This window comes from Apus apus, chromosome Z, assembly GCF_020740795.1.
Source record: "Apus apus isolate bApuApu2 chromosome Z, bApuApu2.pri.cur, whole genome shotgun sequence".
Classification (NCBI taxonomy): domain Eukaryota; kingdom Metazoa; phylum Chordata; class Aves; order Apodiformes; family Apodidae; genus Apus; species Apus apus.
Genome location: NC_067312.1, coordinates 3,681,085 through 3,706,494, shown reverse-complemented (window position 1 = coordinate 3,706,494; position 25,410 = coordinate 3,681,085). Strand labels below are relative to the sequence as shown.

The 25,410-nt window shown below is 52.1% G+C and overlaps 3 protein-coding genes across 4 annotated transcripts in view; 2 read left to right on the top strand and 1 right to left on the bottom strand.

Annotated features, from left to right (window-relative positions):
• The window catches only part of LOC127395940 (inositol 1,4,5-trisphosphate receptor-interacting protein-like 1), a 149,317-nt gene extending 129,568 nt beyond the window's left edge, over positions 1 to 19,749 (top strand). Inside the window, exon 2 of the mRNA XM_051643440.1 lies at positions 19,378 to 19,749. The gene's annotated coding sequence lies outside the window, so the exon portion shown is untranslated. The remainder of the gene's footprint in view (positions 1 to 19,377) is intronic.
• Positions 5,771 to 15,317, bottom strand: HAUS1 (HAUS augmin like complex subunit 1). 2 transcript variants are annotated; one of them, XM_051643437.1, is made up of 9 exons: positions 15,069 to 15,317; positions 13,317 to 13,485; positions 12,886 to 13,021; positions 11,235 to 11,369; positions 10,137 to 10,260; positions 9,287 to 9,352; positions 7,948 to 8,019; positions 7,105 to 7,152; positions 5,771 to 6,068 (listed from the first exon to the last, which is right to left on the bottom strand). In XM_051643437.1, exons 1-9 carry the CDS (start codon positions 15,309 to 15,311, stop codon positions 6,018 to 6,020), a joined length of 1,044 nt encoding a protein of 347 aa, XP_051499397.1. In that variant the 5' UTR covers positions 15,312 to 15,317; the 3' UTR covers positions 5,771 to 6,017. The 2 variants fall into 2 exon arrangements, with proteins under 2 accessions (XP_051499397.1, XP_051499398.1); XM_051643438.1 differs by lacking the exons at positions 5,771 to 6,068; positions 7,105 to 7,152 and adding an exon at positions 6,078 to 7,076.
• On the top strand, positions 15,643 to 19,331 carry LOC127395571 (inositol 1,4,5-trisphosphate receptor-interacting protein-like 1). Its single transcript, XM_051642712.1, has 4 exons — positions 15,643 to 15,869; positions 16,857 to 17,034; positions 17,663 to 17,997; positions 18,390 to 19,331. Exons 2-4 carry the CDS (start codon positions 16,929 to 16,931, stop codon positions 19,329 to 19,331), a joined length of 1,383 nt encoding a protein of 460 aa, XP_051498672.1. The 5' UTR covers positions 15,643 to 15,869; positions 16,857 to 16,928.
• Positions 19,750 to 25,410: the final 5,661 nt, after the last annotated feature.

Below are 25,410 nucleotides of genomic sequence, written 5' to 3'. Positions count from 1 at the left end.
AGAAAAGAAAAGAAAAGAAAAGAAAAGAAAAGAAAAGAAAAGAAAGAGAAGAAAAGAAAAGAAAAGAAAAGAAAAGAAAAGAAAAGAAAAGAAAAGAAAAGAAAAGAAAAGAAAAGAAAAGAAAAGAAAAGAAAAGAAAAGAAAAGAAAAGAAAAGAAGGAAAAGGGAAAAAAGGGAAAAGAGGGAAAAGGGAAGGGGAAGGGGGAAAGGGGGAAGGGGGAAGGGGGAAGGGGGAAGGGGAAGGAGAAGGGAAGGGGAAGGGGAAGGGGAAGGGGAAGGGGAAGGCAAGGCAATCCAGAAGGACACAGGCGAGGGCAGTGAGCCTCTGCCTTGCATTTGTGAGAATAGGGATAAATGGGAAGGAGCTCACAGGCTGAAAGGAATCGACAGCCTGCAGGCATTGTGAGGGAAGGAAAGCAAAAATAGAAAGAAATCCTGACTGCTGTAGGTCGAACGGAATTAGTAAATTAAGTAAGGAGACATCAGTGATCTGTAAATATCTGAATGAAGCTAAGTGGCATGAAGGGCGAAGCATGGTGATATGTTAATGATTTTAATGGGGTGAAATTAAGGAAGGGCGTGTTTATGATGAGAAAGCTTTTGAATGGAAAACTGTAGGCTGGAAAATTGTCCCCCTAAAGGAAGCAGTGAAATCTTTGCTGCCTGAGATTTTAAATGCCAGGATAAATACCAGGGGACTCATTCTGAATTTTCAGGGACATAAGCTGAAAGACTAGGAAATGAAGAGGAAAAGCAAGAGCTTGTACTTGCTCCAGGAATTTAGGGAGTACAGCCCCAGCACCTCTTCAAGGCTCCTTTGGCTCTGTTTTATCATTCTTCGTCCTCATCTGCCAGGAGTGAAGTGATTTCAGCACTAGTTACCTCCACAAGGAAGCGATAAGGACTCCTCCACAAGGAAGAATTTGGTTGAGAAGTGGGAGGCTCAGCGGGACACCTCTGGACAGGCTCACCAGGGAAGGGAGCTGCAGAGGTTCCCAACAGTGCAGCCATGCTCTTCCAGTGGGATTGTCCCCCTCCCACCTCTTCCCCTCCACGGCACTTGCAATTTGGAAAAGACAATGGGAGGAAATTAGCTCAGCGCTGGAGCAGAGGGCAGGAGCAACCTTGAATCTTGTTTCTGTGTCAAAGTAAAAGCTGGTTGTGAGGGCACTTTGGCTTCCCCAACCTGAGTCTTGGGAGGGGGAGCAGAGCTCCTCCATCCTTGCTATCACCTCAGAGCCAGCCCCAGAGCAAAAGTTTCCCTCCAGCTCCAGGCTGGGAGAATGACTTCTCAGGAGCCAGTCCTCATGCTCCTGACAGCAGTCTCCATAGGCACAATGACTAAGCATCCTTCTGCAGGAGGAATATATAGAAACTTCACCTTCCGAGTAACATTTAAACAGCTCCCGTTTTCCAAGCTGGGCTGCCAAGCATCTGAAGTCACAAACTTGGCTGCTGAAACCCAGCCAAGCCCTCCCCTCGCTGTGCACCTGCCCCCTGGCCAAGTCACCCGGGCTCCTCGGCAGCCACCGGCAGGGCTGCTGGGGACCACGAGAAGGGTGCCTGGCACACCTGTGGTTCATCCCACCCCTGAGCTACAGCCCACATCTCCTGGGGCAGGAAGAGAGATGATACCTTTCCTTGCTACTGGGTTTTACCAGCCAATATTGGCTAGCATCAAACATATCACTAGCAAGGGCCTAGAGGAGACGTGTATTAGATAAGGTGTTGGGTTGTTTGGTTTTTGGTGTTTTGGTTTTTTTTTACCAGAGATTACAGAGTTCAGGAAGGACAATGGGATGCTGAATAGCTTGGAGGCAGTGCTGTATCCTCCCACATCCCAGGTGGCACCCAGCAGAGAGGAGGAACCACAAGTTGTACTTCAAACACACAGGGTGAAGCGTCTGTTTACTCCCTTGTTTTTGTTGTTTGGGTTCTTTTTGCACAGAAGTATTTCTGAATGGGAGAAATTCTTTCAGTCTGATACTGATATTTGAGTGTATAAGAAAGTGAAAAATATATCTAAAGCTGCTTGAAGATACGAACACTAACTGCATAGTGAGGGACAAAGTGAAGGATTTCCTGCAGCATGCAAGGCCATGTGAACCAAGATCACTCTTATTTCACTACTGACCCTGTATTTAAAACATTCAAATAATATCTCAGAAATACAAAATCGTTCCCAGACCTGTAAGACCTATTCAGTACTAGATGTAATTAAAAAAATCTCAAGTGCACTTAAAATTTGACAGGTCACATTTCTTGCTTGTAAGTACCCAAAACAGAATTGAGTATCATAAGAATATTTGGAATGTTTAACTGGAGATTGTACTACATGCAACCAACTTACTTTAAAAGTGAATCTTCAAACTATTTAAATATTTTTTAAAATTGTATTTAACTACAAAGTCCCCTGTTAATGTTCTGTATCTACTGAAGGATTTATATGAATGGAAGATAATTTTGAATGCTTTTAAAGGAAGAATGAAAAGCAACCATAATTAAATGTTTAAAATAAATGGAGTATTTTTATATTACTAGCTGAAATATATAGCCAAAAGAGGTTCCATCCACACCTTTTCATCCAAGGTATTTTGAGTAAATCCATAAGTGTTTCAACTCAGTAGCTTTATATTTTTCTCATGTATTTTGCATTTCTTGAGCATCTATTATTGTTATGATTGTGGTTTTAGGACCTAAATGTTTTATTTTAAATAAATCTCTAGCCCCTAGCTCATTTTTAATTTTTTTTTTCCTGAAGCAGTTTTGATATTGGCCTGAAAAGGACAGTGTGCCACTCTGTGGTAAAACATATGCAAGTTTACACTTGAGCTGACCATTGGCTTACACATCAAGTACATAATTTTTATTATTTATTTATGTATTTATTTAAACTCAGGTGGAGTCTGGATCCTCCAGGAGGAGGAACTGAGGGCATGGTGATGAAGCCTCCACATCTTCTGCACTTTGTAAAACCAGGGGATCTGCAGCACAGCCCTGCTCCAGCTCCAGCCCTAGAGCATCCCACACCCTGGGCAGCTGCTCTGGAGCTGCAGGAGCCTCATGCAGAGCTCCCAGTGAGCACAACTGCTCCCAGCTTGCAAGGTGTTGGTAGCTGGGTATCTCCAAGCAGCAGGCTGGAAGTTCAGCGTGGAGCAGCTGGTGTAACCTGAGGCAAAGCTGAAGCAGTGGAGGCCTCTCCAGGCACATGTGTCATTCCCAGTTGGGTCATTGCTTTTGACCGAGGGGTCCAGCTGGCAGTCCCCCTTGCAGGCTGCCACAGCTCCCCACCACTCATTGAGACCTCCATGGAAACACTCAGCATCTGCCAGGGCAGAGGGTGGAGCCCCAAATCAAACATTTTCTTAGCCAAGCACTCAGGCTGGCTTGCTCCTGTCTCGGCAGGACCTCTGCGGGGCGTTCCTGCGTCCCATCCTCACGCTGGGAAAGCTGGGCTGCCCACACACCAGCAGCGAGGGAGGACAACTCCAGCTGCCCTCTTCCCATCCAAACGCAAAGCCAAAGAGCTGAGAAATCTTACTGACAGTCTAGGGGCTGCATAAATCTTGTTTATTTGCCTTTCCTTGTTCCCAACCAAAGCTGAACTGCCAGCACGTGCTGCAGGTGGCTCAGCTGTGGCACACAGCTCGAATGCAGCTGCTGGCTCTTTTTTGTTCCTTGTGTTTCCAAATGCTAGGAACCAACACGTGGTTGTCTTTGGACAGCTTCTGAGTCAGTCTGCCCCTGTCTGTATTGGGTGGGACACAGAGCATGCTGTGCCACAGCAGCAGCCAAGGAGCAGCACAGCTGCCCTGGGGCTGCAGGGGCAGAACAGCCCCCACATTTGCCAGCTGATGCAGTGTTATGAGATGAAGTGGTGCTCAGGGAGTGCCACAGCCTCAGGAAATCCTCCTTGAGCCTTGAGTCAGGGCGAGCCATAAAAAGCTTTCTTCATCTGATGTTAGCTGGGTCAGTCTTGAGGCTCTAACTGAAAGGCAGAGCTGGTGGCACCCTGAGCCTTCATCTAATCCATCTTGCTATCCCAAAGCACAGTCAATATCCCCTCACGGTATAAACACTTAAGCACAGCATTTCTGATCTGCCCTTAAAAGCCTCCAGCGATTAAGATTCCTCAATTGTTGGGCCATGACCTCTAGTGCCTGACAATGGCTTTCTTCTTACATCATTTTCTGTTGACTACCCAGCTACGTTCTGATGCCTTTCAAGACTATGACTTTGTACCCCTTCCACAGCTGGAAACATCACGTCATGCTCTTGCTTTTTCCAGATTCAAAGTCCCCCCTTGCCTTTTTTTGGTTGTTGTTTTTTGGGGTTTTGTTTGGTTGTTGAGTTTGGGATTTTTTTTGTGAGCAGTAGCTGCACTGTACTCATCCCTCCACTACCGATGACCCCTCTGGATTTGACATCAGTTACCTTGGAGGTGATTTCCCCTTAGCCAGCTTAGCCCACATGTTCAAAAGATGGCTTGTCCCCTTGCTCATGATCTTGATTTCTAGCCCAGAAAAAAAATCAAACATCAAGAGTCATGAAAAGAAGGCAATTAACCCTTCCCTAACTTCTTGATTTAAAAACCTGAAATTAAACAGCAGCTCCCTCCAGGTTATGGAAGATGAGGCAGAAGATTCCCACGAGCAGTGGCTCTGTGAACATCCTTCAACTCTTCCCCACCACAGTGAAAGAAACTGGACAAGGGAGGCACTTCACTAACACCCTGACCTCGCAGCATCTTAGAAACCAGAGCTACACCCTAAACATAATCAGACCTCATGATCCTGTTACTGCAAGGGGGGACATGAAGCAATGGAAAGGATCTGTCTTCTTGCAGATCAGTGAAATCAATTTCTGCAGTGAAGTAGCAGCTCCCGTGGACAGGCACACCAGGCTAAATCATTACCATAAACCCTTCGTTCCCGGCTTCTCTCCCTGCTTCCCCCCAGCGGCACAGGGGATGGGGATGGGGTTTAGAGTCAGGTCACAGGCTGGTGGGTCCTGCTGCTCCTTCCTCCTCAGGAAGAAGGATTCCTCACAGTCCTCCCCTGCTTCCCCACAGGGTCCCTCCCATGGCAGAGAGTCCTCCACGAACCTCCCCTTCATGAGTCCTTCCCACCAGGCCCGGAGCTGCTCCAGCCTGGGCTTCCCACAGAGTCACGGCTGCTTCGGGAACAAACTCCCCTGGCCCGGGGGCTTCCCAAGCTGCATGATCCAAGTCCACTGCAGCAAATCCAAGTTCACCCCTCCTGGCGCCTTCAGGGAATGTTCCACCATGTTCCTCCATGGATGCAGGGGCACAGCTGCCATCTCTCCATGGGTTGCAGGGAAACTTCTGCTTGGGCACCTTCTGCCCCTTCTCCCTCACCAACCACCCGGGATCTTCACCCCAGCACTGCCTTTCACCTCTCCTGCTCAGCTCTTCTTTCTCACTCCTTGCTCTGCTCAGCTCTTATCTCAGTTCTTTCCTACATTAATCAGAGATGAATCTGTTGTCCCTCTAAAGGCTCCTCAGCTGGGTTTGGAGCAGGGGGAACTTCTCAGATTTTACTGCAGCCAACCCTGGGGCCCTTCCCCCACTATTAAAAAAACCAACAAAACAAACCCAAACCAAACCTGCATAGCAGCCCATTCCAGTGTTTACCCTTTCAGTAAAGGGTATTGGTTTCCTCTAATACCCAACCTAAACTTCCCCCTGGCACCTCCCCTAGAGGCCAATTACAGGTGTCCATCACATCTGGAAAAAGAACTGACAAAGAAAGCAGGAAACTTGTGGGATATTTAATGAAAAATAGGTGATATTTACAAACTGAAGGCTCCAAGAACTGTAGGCTTGAGTGTGCTTGCTGGAAGGCCTCGAGTGCACCACCCAACAACAAGAAGGGTAAGGCAGAAAGCTGCTGGTGCAGTAGCAAGTCCAAAGTGCTTCCCCAGTGCAAACGAAGAGGCAATAGAAAGCAAACCTTCCACATAGGCCAGTTCAGGTGAACTGCTACTTAATGAGCATCTCAAAGATCCAGCTTTTCAATCTCCTTTGACAACTCTGCCTCCGCAGCTCTCTAGCAGAAGGAAAATACAAGAGGAATCAGCAACCATGAAACAGTCTTCCTACATCCTTGTTAGACAAACATGGCTCAGACGACCAGATCTGGGGATCTTATCAGTACTGATGAGCCCAAGAATTGAACTGGGAGCTGTCACTGCTGCAGACAGCAGCAGTCTCTGTAGACAGCTGCAGAGAAACCTCCAAAGGAAGGGCTGAGCAAGCTCAGCTGCTTTTATGCTGTGCCCCAGTGTGCTGGTATCAGACACTTCCAGCTGAGCAGGGACACTCCAGAGCTGAGCATTCTGGGCTGATCAAAGCCTCAGGCTGCTGAGGTCAACTTGTAGTTCTGAATCAAAACCCAGTGGTTTAACCAAGCTGAGCAGTCCCATCTGCAAACATTCCAAATCCTCTCCGAGACCTGTGGTTTCTGATCTCAGCTCTCAGGCTCATCACAAACACCCTGTGCTTTCCCTGTGGGCCACAAGATGGTGGCCTAAAGAACCCAAGGCAGGCTTTGTGCTCAGATGGGGCCCAGCTCGCTCAGGACAGCTGCCTATGAGCTTCCCAAACAGCTGGACATGGCTGTTCCCCAGCACCCAGCCCTGCAGGTGGCACAAGCACGGATTTAAAGGGGCAGGAGGCTTGACAGGGGAGGATCCTCATGGCAGCCCACAAGGCAGCTGCAACATGCAACATGGGCCCTAGAGCCCTCCCAGCTCAGGAGCAGCAAGGAAGGGGGAGACACCACGAAGCTGCAACAGAGCTGAGGGAATAAATACCCAGGCAGGGGAAGCAGACCAAATCCAGAGGGATCCAGAGACCTAATCCCCACTGACCCCATCACACCCAACCGCCTTGGTAGCTGAGGTGTCATTCCTCCAGCAGTTCCTCTTACCCACACACAGCTTCTGCCTTACTAGAGCAGAGTTTCCCTCTGCAGATCACGGAGATCTGAGGAAGATCCACTCCCAACCAATAGTATAGACAGCTTGTTTTGGAATGACAGCACTCATGTCAATCCCTGTGAAAGATGAAAAACAAAGGCTTACCAGCTCTCGTTTGACTTCCTCAATCTTGACTCGTGCAAGGGGGAGACTCTAATGAGAGAAAATGGCATAAAAATCAGTGTTTCAGCTGGAAACAGGGTCCCCGCATCATTGCGAGGGTCTGATGATGTGCAGCAGGGGAATGTGGGGAGAACAAAATCAGTTCTGTGCACACCCTTCACAGGCAAAAGGTACTGACATCCAAAGCCTAGGACCAGCTTGGTCTGGGCACCATTTTCCAAAAGTCTGGCATGGCCTAAAGCCTAAAAACCCCTCCATTTTTAAAAGTTTTCCAAACCTCCCAATCGAGGGCCTGTCCTTGAAACACACCCAAGGTGAGTTCTCAGCACCCACAGGAGAAATCAAAGAGATTGGTGGAGCAGCCAGTGCTCACACAAGTCTAGGGGACAACTCCTACCTTTGGCTGCTGTGTCATAATCCTGAAAATCTGGCTTCAAGCTCTAAACTCTGCACAAGGTTGACACCGTATTGACAGCCCGAGGACATGTCGAGCTAAGAAGCTGCTAAGTCTCAAAGTAAGTTGTTATACTAAGGAATGATATTTGATTCCATGTTCCCTTCTCTAATTCCAGGCTAACTCACCTTCACACTGAGCTCACCCAGTCAATCTATGCACGTTGTTTAAACACAGTTTGCCTGGCAAACATACTTAATTCATTGCCTGGCTCTGATTAATCGACATGTGCAGCCTCCTGTTCACACCATTAAGACCTGCAGGACATCTACCTGTCCACTGAAACCATCACAACAATAGCTTTTACATTCTCAAGACTGTTCAAATTCATCTGATGGCAAACACAATACAACAGCGGAAAAAATAATTACAGGAGGTAAATTTAGGTAAGACTCCAGTTTCTTCTGCAAAGAGGCAGTTTCTTGCTGCAGTCCAGCCACTTTCTGCAAAGAGAACAAGGCAGATTATATTCTAGACTTACTTGTAGAAGGCAAGTCAATCGGTTCAAGAGATCCACAATTACCTACAGCATTTCAGAATTCACAAACGTTGGTCAGAGCTTTCATGAGCCTTCTTAAAACCCAAGGGAAACTCAAGACCTGCTTTTCCTCCAGTTATCAGTCAGTTATTTTTACACAGAGGCATCAGTTAATTTTTCTTGGGTCTGAAAACATCTTCAGACTCCTTTTCTTACACTAGAACCACCTGACCTCACCTCCCTGTAAGGAGAGGGGGCTTCAAATGAGAATTCACCAGGGGACTTGCACTGTCAGTGTCCCTGGCGGCCAGAGAACTGAGCCCAAGGAAAGGGACACACTCTCATGCCTTCGGCTTCTGTGTGAGAAGTTTTGCACACCTGGCAGCAAAGACTCCTCTGACACTTGTCCTGCTTTGCTTCTTCTCTAACAAGGGGGAGTCATTTCTCTTGGGGGCTGAAAATTGAGCACCCTCCACAGCCCTCAACTCTTTTCAAATCATCAACTTGAAGGAAAAAGACCAAAAGCCCCTCACTCCAAAGAGAAAGGAATTTGTGCTGCACAATTCAGTGAGCTCCTGGCAAAGTAGACACAGAAATGTCAGCAAGTCAACTTGCCCTCGTGTTCAGCTCCTGGAAGACAAGAGGCCCAGGAAATTGCCTGTGGTTTTGTGTATGTAAAATCCCAGCAGGAATTCCTCTGGCTGAGCTCTCTTCTGAAACCCTGGGCCATGTCAACTTCGCCACCCAGTGCCCGTTCAGGAGATCGACAGCATGAACACCAGGAAGCCTCTTGTCACTCTGCAGTTACACTAACGTGCAGGAAAACCCAGCAAAGTGCCTGGGGAGAAAGACTAAGCTCTCATCACAGGAACAGCAAATCATACTGAAATGGGGTGAGTGCAGAGGGAACACCACCAAGGAATGTTCCATGTGTGCACATGGTTCAGCACAAAGCTGGAGAATCTGTAGCTTGCAACTCCAGAAGGGGCCTTTTCTTTTAACAGATTTTCCTGCTGGGCTTATAATACAGCCAAAAATGTTCTGTGTAAAGACATGACAGAAAAAAACAGCCTTTGGTGGCTCAGCATTTGGGCTTCACTAGACTTCCTGCCTTTGCTCAGAAGACACTGGCTCAGGTAACCACAGAGCAAAGTGCATTTCCTGCAACCACCCAACAAACCAGCCTGGTCTGTGCCCCTGCAGAAGCATCCCTCTGCTGCCAGAAGACCTACCTCAGACAGGTTCATGAGGGCCTCATGTGTCAGCGACCGGTCCAATCCTGTAGCAGTGATCTGCTCCTGCACACAGGAGAGAGCTGGTTGGGAACTGACCACACCACTTCAGAGGGAGGAGAAAGGTTTGGCCCTTTCCTTGGCTTTCGGTCTAAACAGGCACACAAGAATGCAGTTTGGCAACCACAGAAACATCTGCCATTTGAACCACAGCTGCTGCAGGTAGATGAAGTCAGTTGCTGCTAGAACTGGCATCCAGAACCAGTGGCAGAAAAGCACAAGGCAATGCTGGGAAGATGCTTCTCAGTCCAGTGTTGCCAACCGTGCGGACACGTTTGCATCTCCTGCTTGTCAAGGTCCTGGGCAGCAGCCAAGTGTTAATTCAAGCATTCATGTGCCCTTCATCAGGTAGCAAAGGGGAAGGAGAAGACACCACACCTTTGGGCTTTTGTGTTTCATCATTCCCACATTTCAAAGAAATGCCCGATTCTGGATGTTGACACACAAAGCACCTCAGTGTGAACCAGCTACTCTGCTGGTGCTGTCTGTGCACTCTTCTGTGACAGGACCTGACAAGAAGCACAAGGAAGTCCAAGCTACTTCAGGTCTCAGGGAAAGAAGAGACATGTCTTGGCACTATCCCAGGATGTCCTGGGGAGAGATCAGGAAGGTATCAGGAAGAACTCCAGGGGAGTAACAAATTGTCCTGTTAGACAACCAGTCCTGTTAGCCCAGCAGTGCCCGAGTTTAGGAAGCTCCTGGATGTCCCTGTAACTACAAGATTGGGCCCAACCAACCACGACAGTGCAGTCCCCTCACAACATCTTCTCAGAACATTCGTTCCACCCACCTCAGCAGCCCTGATCCTGCTGCCAATATCCACAGATTTCCTGCTCAAGAAGTCCAAGTTATGCTCTCGGTTGTCAGCTTTGACTTCTTCTATGTCCAGGTGTTCTTCTGTTTTTTTAATATCCCTTAAAAAAGACAGAGATACAAAAAGAAACAAACTTGACATTCCAAGAAATACCAGAACACAAATACTGCTACCTTAGCTATGCTCCAGCTAAACCAGGCAACACAACCAACAGCAGAAGGGAGAGTGGAGAAGCACTTGCATTTCCCTGTGAAACCTCCCACTGGAAACACCCACAGCTCTGACTTCCAGACTCCCAAAGGCCAGGCAAGAAAGACAAAACAAAGGGCAAGGCTGAAGCCATCTGCAGGAAAGCACAGTGACAGTCCTCTGCACATCTCCTAACTCCAGCAGAGACCTGCTGTGCAAGCCAAGCTTCAGAGCACAGCCAGGGGCCACAGCCAAGCTGCAGAAAGCACACGGGCTGGGACCTTGCCCACCAGCAGTGCCACAAGCACCACTTGTAAAGGCTAAACCAGGAGATCACTAGACTGGGAGGTGGCTGTGGAGAACATCTGGGCCAAGCCCCACCCAAGGCAGGGGCTGAGGCTGCTCTGCTTGGTCAAGCACTTCAGCTCACATCCTCTTGGGAGCTGACTTGAGAACAAAATTGTTCTGGTTTTCCCAAGTCTCCCACATGCTGCTGGTTCCAGGGAATTCTTGCCTGGCAATGGGTCCTGTTTTGCCTGGTTCCTTCACTCTGATGACACAGCCCATGCAACATGTGGTCAGAAAACCAGGTTTGCCTTCAACTTCAGACAAAAGCAACTGGTGGCTGATGCCAGCCCCGATCTGAAAGCTGCTTGGAGGCCATGTCTGCTTTAAAACAATGGCTTTGATGGCCCCCAAGCCTCTTGTGACTGCTGCGTGTCCAGAGCCCATGGCTGCTAACAGCTGCTGCCTCATGTTGTGTAGCAGAGATGTGTCACACCCCTGAGCACTGGCTTATCCTGGTTAGTCACCACACCCAGCGTTCCAGGCTGCAGATACCAGAGGTACTTCCTGCAGCTTTCCCTTTTCCCATCCATTACTCACTCCTTTAAACGCTCCTCCAGCAGCAGCACTGCAGTCAGTTTTTCCCTCATCTTGCTCACTTCCAGTTCCATTTCCTTGTTTTTTGCTTCTGTTGCATACAGCTCCAAAGTCCTATCGTTGATGGCACTGAAGAAGCTGGTGAAAGGACAGGTGCAAGGGGCAGGCTCAGGAGTCAGCTCTTCAGACACTCAGATGAATCACGATTATGATCTCCACACTTCACAGAAATTACTTCCTTTAACTAACAAACACTGCATTTGGCAGGAGAAATGGCCCAGCAAGCCGAGCAGGAGGAAGTCAGCAAGACCTGGCACTCCAGTGAACATCACCACTGGCTTGCACACCACCTGATGCTCCACTGCTGACTTGTCAAATTGCCTTTGAGAGAAACTACTCAGTCCCTGAAAATGCAGGTCCCCAGGGCATGACCAGCAGTATTTCAGTCTCCTCCTCTTCCCACGTGGCTCAAAGCTGCTTGCCCCTCCAACTCAGAAGAGCTCCAAGAGCCACGGCCCTGAGCAGCCAGCAACCACTGGGTGCCAAGAGAGATTCTGCTCCTTCCTTCCTGCCAATGCTCAGCACCAACCTGCTGTTCTAAGGCCAGGCTGGGGAGAGGGGCCCAGGAAGAACAGAGTATCAGCTGCCAGTTTCTGTGGCCAAGGAAAATTCCTTAGGTTCACTGAGGCCAGACAAGAGAAGGAACAATGAGGAGCTGCTGCTGAAAGTCGAGTTACAATTCCCTAGCCCTTGCCTAAGCAGTATGAAACCTACTCCAGACTGTGTGACCTGGCACAACAGTCTGAGTGGAAGCATCCTGCAGCCACTGCCTGCAAAAGCACAGCCAAAAAAGGGGGATTTAGCTCTGGCCTACAAAGTTTTCAGGCTTCAGAAACTTCCCTGCTGGGTGTCATGGTTTGAGCCAACAGGTAGCTAAATACCATGCAGCTGCTCACCCACTCACTCTCCCTCTGCCCCCCAGGAGAGGGGAGAGAATCTTCAAGAGACTCGGGAGAGAAAATCCATCTCATCATTGAAATAAAGCAGTAAGAGCAGTAATTCTTACTCTACTAGAACACACAAACAGGTGATGTGCAGTGCACCTGCTCACCCCCTGCTGACCCTTGCTGGCCCCTCCCAGGCTTGTGATCCTGCAGGAGAAGCCCCCACACTGCAACCCAGAGAGAGAGGGAAACTCCCCCTCCAACTCCCAGCTACATACTGAGCCTGACATGGCCTGATATGGAATATTCCATTGGCCAGTTTGCATCTTTTGCTCTGGCTGTGCTCCCTCCCAGCTTCCTGTGGGCCTGCACATGAGGAAAGCATGGCAAGTGGAAAAGTCCTTGCTTTCTCACCAACAACTCAACCCATCAGTGGTTCTTCAACATTCCTTCCTATCAAATCCCACAACACAGCACTACTCCAGAAGGAAGTTGACCCCATCCCAGCCAAAGCTGGCACACTAGGATAACCAAGAGCTAAAGCTTTGTGCTCTCTCAGTTCCTCTGCTCTCCAAAGCTGCTCCAAGCCTGCAAAATAAGCTGGACCAGGCAGATTCCTGGTGAGAAATGCGAGTTTGAATCTGTTGAACTGAAAAACCAGAGGGAAGGAGCACAGACCATCCCCCCTGATGCACTGTGGGAAAAATTACCTGGTAAGAGAAGTGTCCTTGGTTTCAAGTGCCAATGCACTGCTCACCAGGACATCCAGACTGTTGCTGGCTTCTTTGGACAGACTAGAGAGGGAAAGGCCCAGGCCTTCCTTCAGAATGCCCTGTAGAGTTTTAGCTGGAAAACAAAGACAAGGCAACAGAGTAATTTTTTGTATCACTCTTCTTTTAACATGTGTGTTACAAATGGCTCATGGTCCCCTGAACCCCTCACTTGCTCCACAAAATCCCACATCCTCAAACACTCACTGGCAGCTCCAGCACCACTGAATCACCCTGCTGCTGTTCCAGACTCCTCCAGCCCCTTCCTGAACTGTGGATTAACCCCAGCTCAGACTCTGCAGTCAGCTCCAGGCTTGCTGCCCTGGCTACCCAGACAATATGTCAGCTGAGAACTGCAGCTTCAAACTCACCTTCTGCTTTATATGCTGATTCCTTCTCCTTCATATCCTCTATCAGCAAAGAAAGATCCCTGCCTGAGGCTCCACTGCCTTCTACCATCTCATACAAGGCACCAACTGCACTCTCTTTGTGCTGTAGGAGAAGCTCATTCCCATTCATTTTCTGTAGCCACAAAGACACCTGTCAGAGAAGGAAATGAAGAGTAAACAGTCCAGTGGGACAACACAAAACAGCTGATAGATGTGAGAAAGGTAAAGTGCTGCAAGCTCTGCATTGCTGAAGAGCAACTCCTGCGGCTCCTTTGTTTCTGATTCCAGCACCCTCTGAAGGTCACAAACCCCTTTCTCTCTTCACCTCCCTCATTTCACTGAGCCCCTGCTCATCGACAGCTGATGAAATAGTACCTCTCTATGGACGTGACTCCTTTCCTACAGACACACCGATGAGCCAAGGGATGTGAAATGGGCACTTGGGCAGCTGGTACAAATGGCTCCAGGGCAGCGCGGGACAAACCTGCCCGAGCCATGATCCTTGGGAACAGTCTCTGTGGGCTGGTGGGGGAGAGAGGGTTACTGCCCTGGACAGGCATGAGACCTGCAGAGCAGCTGTTACCACTGACAAGGAGGTCAGGAATTACAAAGAGACCAACACAAGGCTCAGCAGGCAAGATTAGGTTATGACTGGCAATTATTGAACACGTGGAAGTTGAACACTGAGGAAACAAAAACTCTTGTCTAAGACACCTAAGCAGCCTGATGATGGGACAGAACCCAGCCTCATCCCTTGGAAAGGCATTTCTCTTCAGCATCTCCTGCTTGATGCTTCTACCATACCAGCATCTCAGCTGGATGCACACAGCAAACACAGACTCAGCCAGAGGTTTGGGTTGGAAGGAACCTTCAAAGGCCACCCAGGCCAACCTCTCTGCAGTTAGCAGGGACACCTGCACCTAGACCAGGCTGCTCAGAGCCCTCTCCAACCCGACCTAGAATCAGGTTTCCAGGGATGGGGCATCTCCCACCTCCCTGGACAACCTGGGTCAGGGTCCTCAGAAGCAACCAGCACTAGTTGTGTGTAGATGGAAACTGACATTTTGAGAAAGCCGAGCTCTCTGACAGAGGATGAATTGCACCCTTCTGCCATTTCCTCCAGGGAGAAAGACTTGAAACACAGAAAACTTCAAGCTCCCAAGACCTTCAGGAGCTGGACCCTTGACCTGCTGTGAGCTAACAGGTCAAGGTTAGTCAGCTGTGGCTGTTATCTAGTAAACGGCAGAGGATGAAGTGGGTGAATCCAAACTTCACTGCTGCAAAACCCACCCAGGGAGCACATCTTGCCTGTCCCCCAGGGCTGACAGGGGCAGGCAAACAACACGGGCTTGTTCCTCGTCCAAGAACCAGCCCAGAGGAGCCACCGTCACAGAATCACTCTCATTGGGAAAGACCCCTGAGGTCCTCGGGTCCAACCACAACCTAACCCTACCAGACCCAACCCCCTCCCCGGGCAGTCGGCTCCATCATCCTGCCGGTGCAGGAATGTAAACCTCCCCCGGCACCACCCGGGCCAGCAACCCGGAGCCTTCTCAGGCGTCCCTGGAACGTCCTGTCTCCCCACCCTGGCCGGGGGGTCCAGCCCAGACCCCCCCCAAGCAGCCTGCCCTCCCGGCCCTGCCCCTGTGAACTCTCCGGGCCAGAACTAACCCACCCACCCACCCTCCCTCACACACCGGGCGGCTCCACGCCCACCCGAGGCTCCTTCCTCACCTCCTCGCCAGGGCCCAGACACGCCGGCCGGGAAGGCACGAGCGGGACCAGGCCTCCGACAGCGCCCCGGGCCCGGCCCCGCGCCTCTCCCCGCCCGGCCGAGGAGCCGCGGTGCGGGGCAGACCCGCGGTGCGGGGCAGACCCGCGGGGCCCGGCCTCGGGAGGCCCCGGGAGGAGGGTCCGGCTGCCCCGACCCCGCGGGCCCAGCGCTCGGCCCCGGCCCGGCCCCGCAGCCGCCGCCATCGCCCGCCCGCCCGCCCGGCCGCGCGGCCCGACGGGAGCGGCGGGACCCGGGGGCGGGATCCCGGGCGTGGGAACCGCCTCCCCGCGGCGGGACGGGGCTGCGGGACGGGGCTGGGGCTGCGGGACAGGGCTGGGGCTGCGGGACAGGGCTGGGGCTGCGGGACGGGGCCGCGGGACGGGGCTGGGGCTGCGGGACGGGGCTGCGGGACGGGGCTGGGGCTGCGGGACGGGGCTGGGGCTGCGGGACGGGGCTGCGGGACGGGGCTGGGGCTGCGGGACGGGGCTGCGGGACAGGGCTGGGGCTGCGGGACGGGGCTGCGGGACGGGGCTGGGGCTGCGGGACGAGGAGCGTCCGTCGTGCCGGGGCACGGCCCCGCACGGGTCGTGCAGCCGAGCGCGGGCTGCTGACGCCTCCCGAACACGCAGGCACAGCCGCAGCCCGGTGAGTGAGGGTCCGTGTGCCCCGTTCCCGACGGAAAGTTCCCTGCTCTGTTTCCCGCTCCCCCCCTGCCCGGGCACTGCGGGGTTTGCAGCCCATCCCACGCTTCTAATTATCCCGTAAGTTTGCCGCCCCTGTTTACACGTGCCGTTCTATCAGTTTACGTTTTAAGGTATAATTCTGACCTTTCTTGCCCCCTTGCCTGCCTTCCCAGTTAACAAGGTGATCTCTGCCTGCTGGTGCCATCCTGCCCTGAGGAACAAGATAGAAGTGGCTTTGTTGGGTCTGATCTTGGGCCATCAATCCTGCTCCATGTTCGGATCCCCCAGATGGAGCCCAATTAAGTCCCTCAGTTTCTTGGGCCATAAACCACTCTTGGTGTCATGGGAATGTGCAGATATCTCACTTCTCTCCAGCAAACTATATATTCCTAACACTACAGTATATCTATATCTATATGTGTACCAAACCCGACACCACGTTTCTAACACTAGAATGCCAAATCAACACTACATTTCATTTCTAGCGCTGTCAGGCAAGGCAGGGTTTCCTCGGGTGGTTTTAAAGGCTGCCAAGCCTGGGACAACCGGGAGGAGGGTCGTTTGCTGGAGCGCCCGGTGTGACCCGGCGCTGCTCCTGCAGCCCAGCAGCGCCCCGAGCCAGCCCCAACACCTTCCCCTCCACCCAGACGGCTCCATCCCCCTTCTCGGCTCCCCCAACTCGCCCTTCTGGGACTCCAGACCGCAGCTTTCCCCCTTCCACGGGCTCCCTACGGGAGAGCAGGATCCTCCAGTGGAAAGAGCAAACTGCTGCTCCTGATCTGAGGGTTCCTTGTCCCGGGGAGGGGGGAGGGGGGGATGCCTCAGCACGGGTCCCTCTCTCCGCTGCTGGCACCCCAAAATCTTTGCCCTCTGGCCAGTTTGTAACCATCCCCGCCATGCCGGGGGGGCTCCCTGTTGGAGCTCGCTGTGTCATCAGAGCCACCCACCCGCTCCAGGCGGCATCGCTGACCTGGGGTGTCGAGGAGACCCTCCCTGGAGACACCAGCTCAATCATTTCATTTATGTATTTATGTATTTATTTATTTATTTATGAATCTATTTCAGTCGGTAACTGCCAGCCCCAGGAGGGCCCCTGCTTCCAGTGGCTGGCACGGGGATCCGTCCAGGCATTGAGCCATGACAGTCCCTCGGAGCAATGCTAGAAGGACCAGGAGCACGGGAGAGGTTCTTCTTCACTCTCCACCTCAGAGGAAGGGGTTCGGGAAAGAGATGAATCAAAGAGGTCAGTTCCTGGCTGTGCAGCTGGTAGTCAAGGCTTTGGCTTCGATGATGGCTGGAGGTACCTTTGAGCAGCTGGATCCCTTAGGAGCTGATGGCACTGAGCTGACCGAGTGGGACAAGAGCACCTTTGCCAACAAGCTGGTCAGACTTGTAAAGAAGAGCTCCAAGCTGGACTTCGTGGGGGAATGGGGTGAAGTTTTGAGTAACTCAGAAGAGCCAGGGGCTGCTGACGGATTAGAATCCAACAGGGAAACACCTGTGAAGTGGCTCAACTGAATCAGGGCTTCTTCCTCTCCAGAGGTGACACAGCAGAGACCTAAGGGGTCTCTACCAATGCACGTGGCATGGGGAAGAAGGAGCTGGAAGCCACTATGCAGCTAGAAAGCCAGGATCAGACATCAGTGCAGCTCGGTGGGACAAATCACACAGCTAGAACACTGCAAGCAATGGCTCTAAGCTGTCCAGGAGGGATGGGCAAGGAAGGAGGCTGGAGGGCTGTCTTCTGGGAAAGACATTGGATTGATAGCACAAAGCTGCCTTTGCAAAACAGGGATGAACAGGTTGAGGGCTTATGGGTTAAACTTGAAGGTCAAGCCAAGAAGAGAAACCTTGTGGTTGGTGTTTCACAGGGGTCACCAGATCAACGGGAGGATGCTGTGAGATGGCCCACTGGGAAGTCTCTATCTGCACCCCCTTGTCAGCCATGGGAAATGTCTCTTTGGAAGCAATGTCCTCTGGCAGTGGAACAACAGGAGCAGACAGCTTCCCAAGGACCGGCCCCATCCCGCCAGCACGATGGGTGGACACCAGCACCCACCTGCCCCTGCGTGTCAGAAAGGAGGCAGGAGCAGAGCGGCTGGTCCAGCAGCAGAGAGGCCAGCGCCAAGGGAGCTGGTCCCATCTCACGGGAGGGGATCTCCAGAGACAAAGCAGCCCAGGCTCAGCTCACCCAGTTGGATGTTTGGTGGGGGCTTCGGGGACACTTCTGTCTGCTTTGCAAAGGGAGCCCCTGGGACCCCCCTCCTACTGTTGGGGGGTGTTGGGGCCCTTGTTCCCCAAAGGTGACTGGCTGGTTGGCGGGCGTGGCTGCGATGGCATCACAATGAGGGCAGCTAGAAAAGGGCCAGCAGCAGCTGTGCCCCAGTGCTAGCTGGCCAGGTGAGTGCGCAGGCAGGGGGAGGCCGGGCTGGAGCAGGGCCGGGGCAGAAAGGCGGCCCCCGGGGGGTGGGTTCTGGCCCTGCCCCGAGGGCCCAGCTGCTGGCGGCAGCGCCTTGGGCAGGGCACGGGGCTGCCCCCGCCGGGGCACAGGCCCTCCCTGCCAGCCCCACTGAAGCCCTTCTCTCCCTCCTCCTGCAGACCATGGCTGCCCTGCTCTTCCTTGCCCTGGGGGCCCTAATCCTCAGCCAGGGCCCACGGCCAGCGGGTGATGGGCTGGATGAGGAGACGCGCGTGCGCATGCGGGAGCGAGAGGAGATGCTGAAGAGGGAGATGGCTCGGCTGCTGCGGGAGGTGGAGAGGCAGGAGAAGGCCCTGCATCTGAGGAGCCAGCAGCAGAGCGGCTTTGTCTGGTGGGCCTTGCAGCAGTGGCAGTCCTGGGCCCTTGCTGCAGCCCTGCTCCTGCTCTGCGGGCGGCTCAGCAAGAGGCAGCCAGCCAGCAGCAGCAGCAAGGAGGGCAGCCCCAGCAAGAAGCCGCAGAAGAGGCTGGTGTGCAAAGCCTGGCAGAAGGTGCCTCTGGCCTCGCTGGACTCCCCTGCCGCGGTGCAGGACATGCTGCGCAAACTTCTGGACACCTGCCAGAAACTGTACCACCGCACCTGTGTGCCACGGCTGGGGCGACCCATCATCCTGGACGCCCCAGAAGGCTGCAGCACAGGCAGCTGTGTCTACAAGGTGCTCATTCCCCTCTCGGCACCCCACGGACAAGCCTTCCGCCTGGAGCAGACGCCCGTGGGCTTCTACAAAATCGGGGTTTGGCAGCGCTGCGCCTGCAGACAGCGCCTGATCTGCTTCCGCCACTCCCCTGAGGAAGAGCTGCAGAGGTTTGGGGCTGCCAGCATCGCGGACTCCGACCTCTGCCGTGGCCCCTACCTGGATCTGGAGAGAACCTACTTCTGGTTTCACAGGGTGCTGGCCGAGTGCTGGAAATTATTCCCGCAGTTCAGGCACTACGAGCCAGAGGTGCTGGCCTCCAAGCGCTCCTGCACGCTCCGCCTGACCTCCCCTTCCCAAAGTACTCTCCTGATAGAGATGACATTTGGGTTGCAGATGAAAGCGGGCGTCTTCAAGGACGTTCATTAGGCAGAGCTGTAGCAGGACAGTCCGTCTCTCCAGCTGCCTGCCTCAGGTTCTCTCCATCTTTCAACTGCTTTTTGCCTCTCGGTTTTACAGGCCCTCCCTCATTGTCTTTGTTAGTTAGTTTGACATCAATGTTTCTTCATTAAGTGTTAGGTGTAAGGTTTTAGGATCCTTTTAAGCCAGTCAGCAGTGTTCTAGGTCTAGGATAAGAGGTGTTACTAGGTTAGTGGCTGGGATTTAATGGTAGAGCTTTATGGGTTCGTTTACCTCTTAGTGATAGACGTTCTTGTTAAGGTCCCTTTTGCAGTGTTGCTTCAGCCTCCTGTTCTGATATCCCAGTTTCCCCACAGCCCGATTGAGCTGGTGGCTGTTGCTTTAAAAGGGTTTAGACCCCAGTGCTGTTTGAAATAAACCTTGTTCTGTGAACATGCATCTCGTCTGCTGTGTCACTCCGTCTGGGACAAGAGGCCAGCGTGTGTTCTCCCTGTTGCCACCCGGACAGCAACTGCCCTCCTTCTCCTGCAGAGTGCATTGCTGCTGGGAGCTCTCCTCTCTCCAGAGCTATCACAAAATGGCCTGTTTGACCAAGTGCTGTGTCTGGGTGTGACTGGGCTGGGGAAGGCGAGCAGAGGGTGCTGCCTGCTCAACTGCCACAGGGTCCGGGAGCATTCTGAGGAAGAGCTGATGTGGTGCACTCTGCGCTCACCGGTTCCTTCCCTGAGGCTCCCCTGCCTGGCTGTGCTCCTGCGCTGGGGCACTTGCCATCAGTTCTCACTCCACAGCTCTGCTCAGCGTGACTTGTTGAGTGCAGGGATCCAGGAGGGTGGGCAGCACCTTCAAAGTGTGGCATCCCCATCAGGATGATGCAGTCCCTCCATGGGCATGCTTTCCTCATGGAGCTGGGCACCACATGGGAGACATTGGCAAGGGACTCCTGCGTCTGTGTGGAGCTGGAGTGGACCTGCCAAGGGGAGTGGCTGGTGCAGAACCTGCTGTGCTTCCTCCAGCACCATGAGGATGTGCTGAGGAAATCCCTGTGTCACTCCCCTACCAGGTAGGTGTGCTGCCTTCCTGCCACTCTTGCAAACTCTGGCCAGTTGACACCTCCAAGTGGACTGTTTTCTTTGTGGTTATGTTTTGTGGGGAAAAAGGCAACTCAGACATCTTCCTAAGCGTTTAGTAGGACAAGGCCATCCTCACTGGCTTTTACCTTCTCTTGGATGGAATTATACTTTTTAAGGGACACATGGCCATCTCACAAGGTCCTATATTCATCTTTCCCTGGGTCCTTAGGACTTTAAGGTCTGTCTTTTAGTTTTAGATCATCTTTAGCAGGAGATGTGCTACTTAGGGTAGCCAGAGCATTAGTGTGTGGGAGCTGTGTGCCTCCTCCCGCCTGCATATTTACCATGCATCCAGCCTGGCAATATTTAGGTGCCTTGTATGTACATGGTGTCTCATTTACCCCCCTTTATGACAGAGGCCAGATGTCATCTCTCTGGACTTAGGAAAGGCCTTTGACATGGTCCCCCACAACACCCTTCTCTCAGTATTGGGGAAGTTTTATTTCATTTCAAATACAGATTAGGCGGAGAATGGGCTGGGAGCAGCCCTGAGGAGCAGGCCTTGGGGGTGCTGGGTGATGAGAAGCTCCCCATGAGCTGGCACCGTGCGCTGGAGCCCAGAAACCCCCCGTGTCCTGGGCTGCATCCCCAGCAGCGTGGCCAGCAGGGCCAGGGAGGGGATTGTCCCCTCTGCTCTGCTCTGCTGAGACCCCCCTGCAGGGCTGGGGCCAGGGCTGGGGTCCCCAGCACAGGAAGGACATGGAGCTGCTGGAGAGAGTCCAGAGGAGGCCCCGGAGATGCTGGGAGGGCTGGAGCAGCTCTGCTCTGGAGCCAGGCTGGGAGAGTTGGGGTGTTCAGCCTGGAGAAGAGAAGGCTCCAGGGAGACCTTAGAGCACCTTCCAGTGCCTGAAGGGGCTCCAGGAAAGCTGGGGAGGGGCTTGGGACAAGGGCAGGGAGAAATGGGATGAGGGGAGACAGTTTTAAGCTGAAACGGGAGATTTAGGTCAGCAGGACCCAGTCTGCAAACTCACAATTTTTAGTGCAATTTGGACATTTCAGCTCGGAATGCTTGGGTTGGAGCTGCCTGTGGGAAGGCACTAGATGGCACCAAAACCAGAGGTTACAGGCTGCGGGCTGCCATCGTACTCAAGTTGGTGCAAAGGTAATTTGAGAGCAAGGAGCGGATTTTGTTAATTAAGAATTTGCAGTGCCCTTGATTAGCTGCAGGAATTGTCGGGTTTTGCAGCGAGGCTGCTGCTGTGCATGTTGCCACCAGAGGGATTTCCTTTCACCTTGATTCCTGAACTACCCACAGTTGCATCCCAAAGCCACTGGTGAGATACTGAGATGGAGAGAGCATCAGGAGGGAGACCAGCGAGGGAAAGACACCAAAACCTCTGCTCTCCAAAACTACGGGTATTCACCCACGAGTGCAGAGGGAGCTGGCAGAAATAATTGCTAGGCCATTCTCCATCATCTTTGAAAAGTCCTGTAGAACAGGAGAGGTGCCTGAGGGCTGGAGGAAGGCCAGTGTCACTCCAGTCTTCAAAAAGGGCAAGAAAGAGGACCCAGGTAACTACAGACCAGTCAGCCTCACCTGCATCCCTGGAAAGGTGATGGAACAGCTTGTTCTAGTGCCATCTCAAAAAATGTTGAGGAAGAGGGTCATCAGGAGTAGTCAGCATGGAGTCACCAAGGGGAAGTCATGCTTGACCAGTCTGATAGCCTTCTACAGTGGCATAACTGGATGGATAGATGAGGGGAGGGCTGTGGATGTGGTCTACCTTGATTTCAGCAAGGTTTTAGACTCCGTCTCCCACAGCATCCCCACAGCCAAACCCAAGAAGTCTGGATTGGATTGTTGGGCAGTGAGATGGGTTGGGAACTGACTGAAGGACAGAGCTCAGAGAGTTGTGGTAAGTGGGACGGAGTCTAGTTGGACACCTGTCTTTAGTGAGAGACAGACACCCAGAGATTGGTACTGGGTACAGCCCTGTTGAATACATTAATCCATGACCTGGGAAAAGGGCATGAGCCAGTTCCCTGATGACACCAAAGTGGGAGGGGTGGTGACACACCAGAAGGCTGTGCTGCCATCCAGGATGACATAGACAGGCTGGAGAGCTGGGCAGGGAGAAACTTACTGAAATTCAACAAGGGCAAGTATGAAGTTATGCATCTGGGGAGGAACAACCCCATGGATCAGTACAGGTTGGGGGCTGATCTACTGGAGAGCAGCTCTGGGGAGAAGGACCTCAGGGTCCTGATGGACAACAGGCTGACCATAAGCCAGACATGTGTCCTTGTGACCAAGCAGGCAAATGCCATCCTGGGGGGCATTATGAAGAGTGTGGCCAGCAGGTTGAGGAAGATTGTCCTGCCCCTCTGCTCTGCCCTAGTGAGGTCACATCTGGAATGCTGCATCCAATTCTGGGCTCCCAGTTCATAAAGGACAAGGAACTATTGGAGAGAATCCAGCTCAGGGCCACAGAGATGATGAGGAGACTTGAGCATCTGTCCCATGAGGAAAGGCTAAGAGAGCTGGGGCTGTTCAGCCTGGAGAAGAGGATACTGAGGGGGGATCTCATTAGTGCTTATAAATATCTACAGGGGGTGTCAGGAGATGGGACCAGCCTCTTTTTTGCAGTGTCCAGTGACAGGACAAGGGGCAATGGGCACAAGCTGGAGCACAGGAGGTTCAAGTCAAACAAAGGAAGAAGTTATTTACTGTGAGAGTAACAGAGGCTGGGACAGGCTGCCCAGAGAGGCTGTAGAGTCTCTTTCTCTGGATACTTTCATATGTTTCTGTGTGATCTACTGCACGTGATCCTACTCTAGCAGGGGGGTTGGACTAGATGATCTTCAGAGGTCCCTTCCAACCCCAATGACTCTGTGAATCTGTGACTCTCTGACAGAAGAAGTAGGATGACTTTGGGGACATTCTTCTTGAAAATGGGTCATGCAAAATATCCTAAAGTCCAATCCTTGCCCACTCCATAGGGAGCCACAGGGCTGGTGTTGAGGATTCAAGGTTAAAAGTGTAATTTGAAGAAGGCATTTAATCAGCCCCAATATCCTGCTCCAAACTCACTGCCAAAGAAACATCACCAGGTCTAACTATCATGTACCAGAAAAATTGCTTTATTTAGTAGGTGGCCATATCCACACAAACGGAGAAGTAAATTCCTCAAAGCAAAGCAATTCAGTTTTAGCAAAATGCTGAGAGATAAGTAGGAGCATCTCTGCTGATTTGGTTTGGCAGGATTTTTTGGTAGGGGAAAGGGCCCCAGAGGTGGCTCTGGTAGAAGCTGAGAAGCTCCCCTTGCTCCAAAACCCACTAAGGAGCCATTACAGGGACAATAGAATTGCCTCTGCAATTAACATATGAAGGAACTGAGAAAAGAGCTGAGCAGAGGACCACTTAAGGGAGAAGAGTTGTGCTGGAGAGGGAGCGAGGTGCTGGTGGTTGGTGAGGAGGAAGGGGAAGAAGGTGCCCAAGCAGAAGTTTCCCTGCATTCGTGGAGGAACGTGGTGAAGCATTCCCTGAAGGCGCCAGGAGGGGTGAACTTGGCCATTGGACTTGGATTTTGTGGCCAGTTGACTCATATTTGCTTCTAGTGGACTTGGATCATGCAGCTTTGGAATTCCCTGGGCGACGGGAGGTGCCAGTTCCCGAAGCAGCCGTGACTCTGTGGGAAGCCCAGGCTGGAGCAGCTCCTGACCTCGTGGGAAGGACTCATGGAGGGGAGGTTCATGGAGGACTCTCCCATGGGAAAGACCCCATGGGGAAGCAGGGAAGGACTGTGAGGAATCCTTCTTCCTGAGGAGGAAGGAGCAGCAGGAACCACCAGCCTGTGACCTGACTCTAAACCCCATCCCCTGTGCCACTGGGGAGAAGGAGGGAGAGAAACCAGGAACAAAGGGATTTGGGCCTGGGAAGAAGGAAGTGATGGGCCTTAAGGTATTTCAGCTCTGCTTTTTGTGTTTTCTGTGTCCTGTGTGCATTTGATTAGTGTTCGGTTATATTACTATTTTTCCCCAAGTTGAGTCTGTTTTGCCCGTGACCTTTAATCAGTGAAGATCCCTCCTTGTCCCTTGTCTTGACCCATGAGCTTCTAGTTGGGTTTGTCCTCCCCATCCCAGAGTGGGGGGGGGGGTTGGAGGTGAGTGAGTGGCCTCGGGGCTGGTCCTTTGTTGCCCTCTTGGGCCCAAACCACGACAGCATCACCACCTCCTGTCCTGCTTTGCCACAATACATTTTGATTCCTCTTAAATGAGCTCAGGAGGGCACTGGGTCCCTCCAAGCAGATGAGAATTCCCAGATATCCCCAGTTTTGGGAATAAAGGAAAAGCTGCCTCCTGCTTTTCTCCATAGAAAGTCCTGCACCATGTATCTGAAATCTGCTCTGGCAACATAGGAGCAGGGTGTTTCCTTTCTCACCTCTTGGCTGGCTGCTCCTTGGATGTGAGGTTTTTACCTGTTTTCTTATTTTTCTCCACACAAAACTGGAAAATTGAAATGCTGAAAGGTTTCATATTAAGCTGATGCACAATCACTGTCTCTACTTTGCCCCTCTGTTTGGTTTGGTGTTTTTTGTGGTTTTTTTGTGGGGGTTTTTTGTTGTTTGTTTGGGGTTTTTTTGAGAAAATAAAGAAAGAAAGGGGGTAAAAGGCAAATGAGAAAAAATATTAGGAGAGAGAAAATAAAATAGCAAAATAAGCATGGATTAAAACCTTTGCAAATAAATCTGAAATAAAACCTTTTCATGAACCATGAGCAGCCCCCTCCCCACACACCCCTTCTCCCCTCCACCTGGGTTTGGGTTGCTGTTGCTCCCAGGCACAGTATGAGGCTATAGAGTTTACTGGTGAGATTTCTTCTCCCTTTTCACCTGTTCTCTACCCATTCTTTACTTTACTGTTAGTTTTTCCACCTTCACTCTTCCCTGCAGGTTCTGTTCCTCAGTGTTGGTCGCTCAAGCCCAACAGGCTTTTCATCTCCCCCCATCTAAGCCCCA

Coding starts and splice junctions, on each gene's coding strand:
- LOC127395571 (XM_051642712.1), top strand. CDS start 16,929: ATGACAGTCCCTCGGAGCAATGCTAGAAGGACCAGGAGCACGGGAGAG. Junction 17,035..17,662: donor GAAAGAGATGAATCAAAGAG/GTCAGTTCCTGG, acceptor GGTGTTTCACAG/GGGTCACCAGATCAACGGGA. Junction 17,998..18,389: donor CTCACCCAGTTGGATGTTTG/GTGGGGGCTTCG, acceptor CTCCTCCTGCAG/ACCATGGCTGCCCTGCTCTT.
- HAUS1 (XM_051643437.1), bottom strand. CDS start 15,311: ATGGCGGCGGCTGCGGGGCCGGGCCGGGGCCGAGCGCTGGGCCCGCGG. Junction 7,153..7,947: donor CTTACCTAAATTTACCTCCT/GTAATTATTTTT, acceptor TTCTCTCATTAG/AGTCTCCCCCTTGCACGAGT. Junction 6,069..7,104: donor AGGAAGTCAAACGAGAGCTG/GTAAGCCTTTGT, acceptor TCCTTCTGCTAG/AGAGCTGCGGAGGCAGAGTT.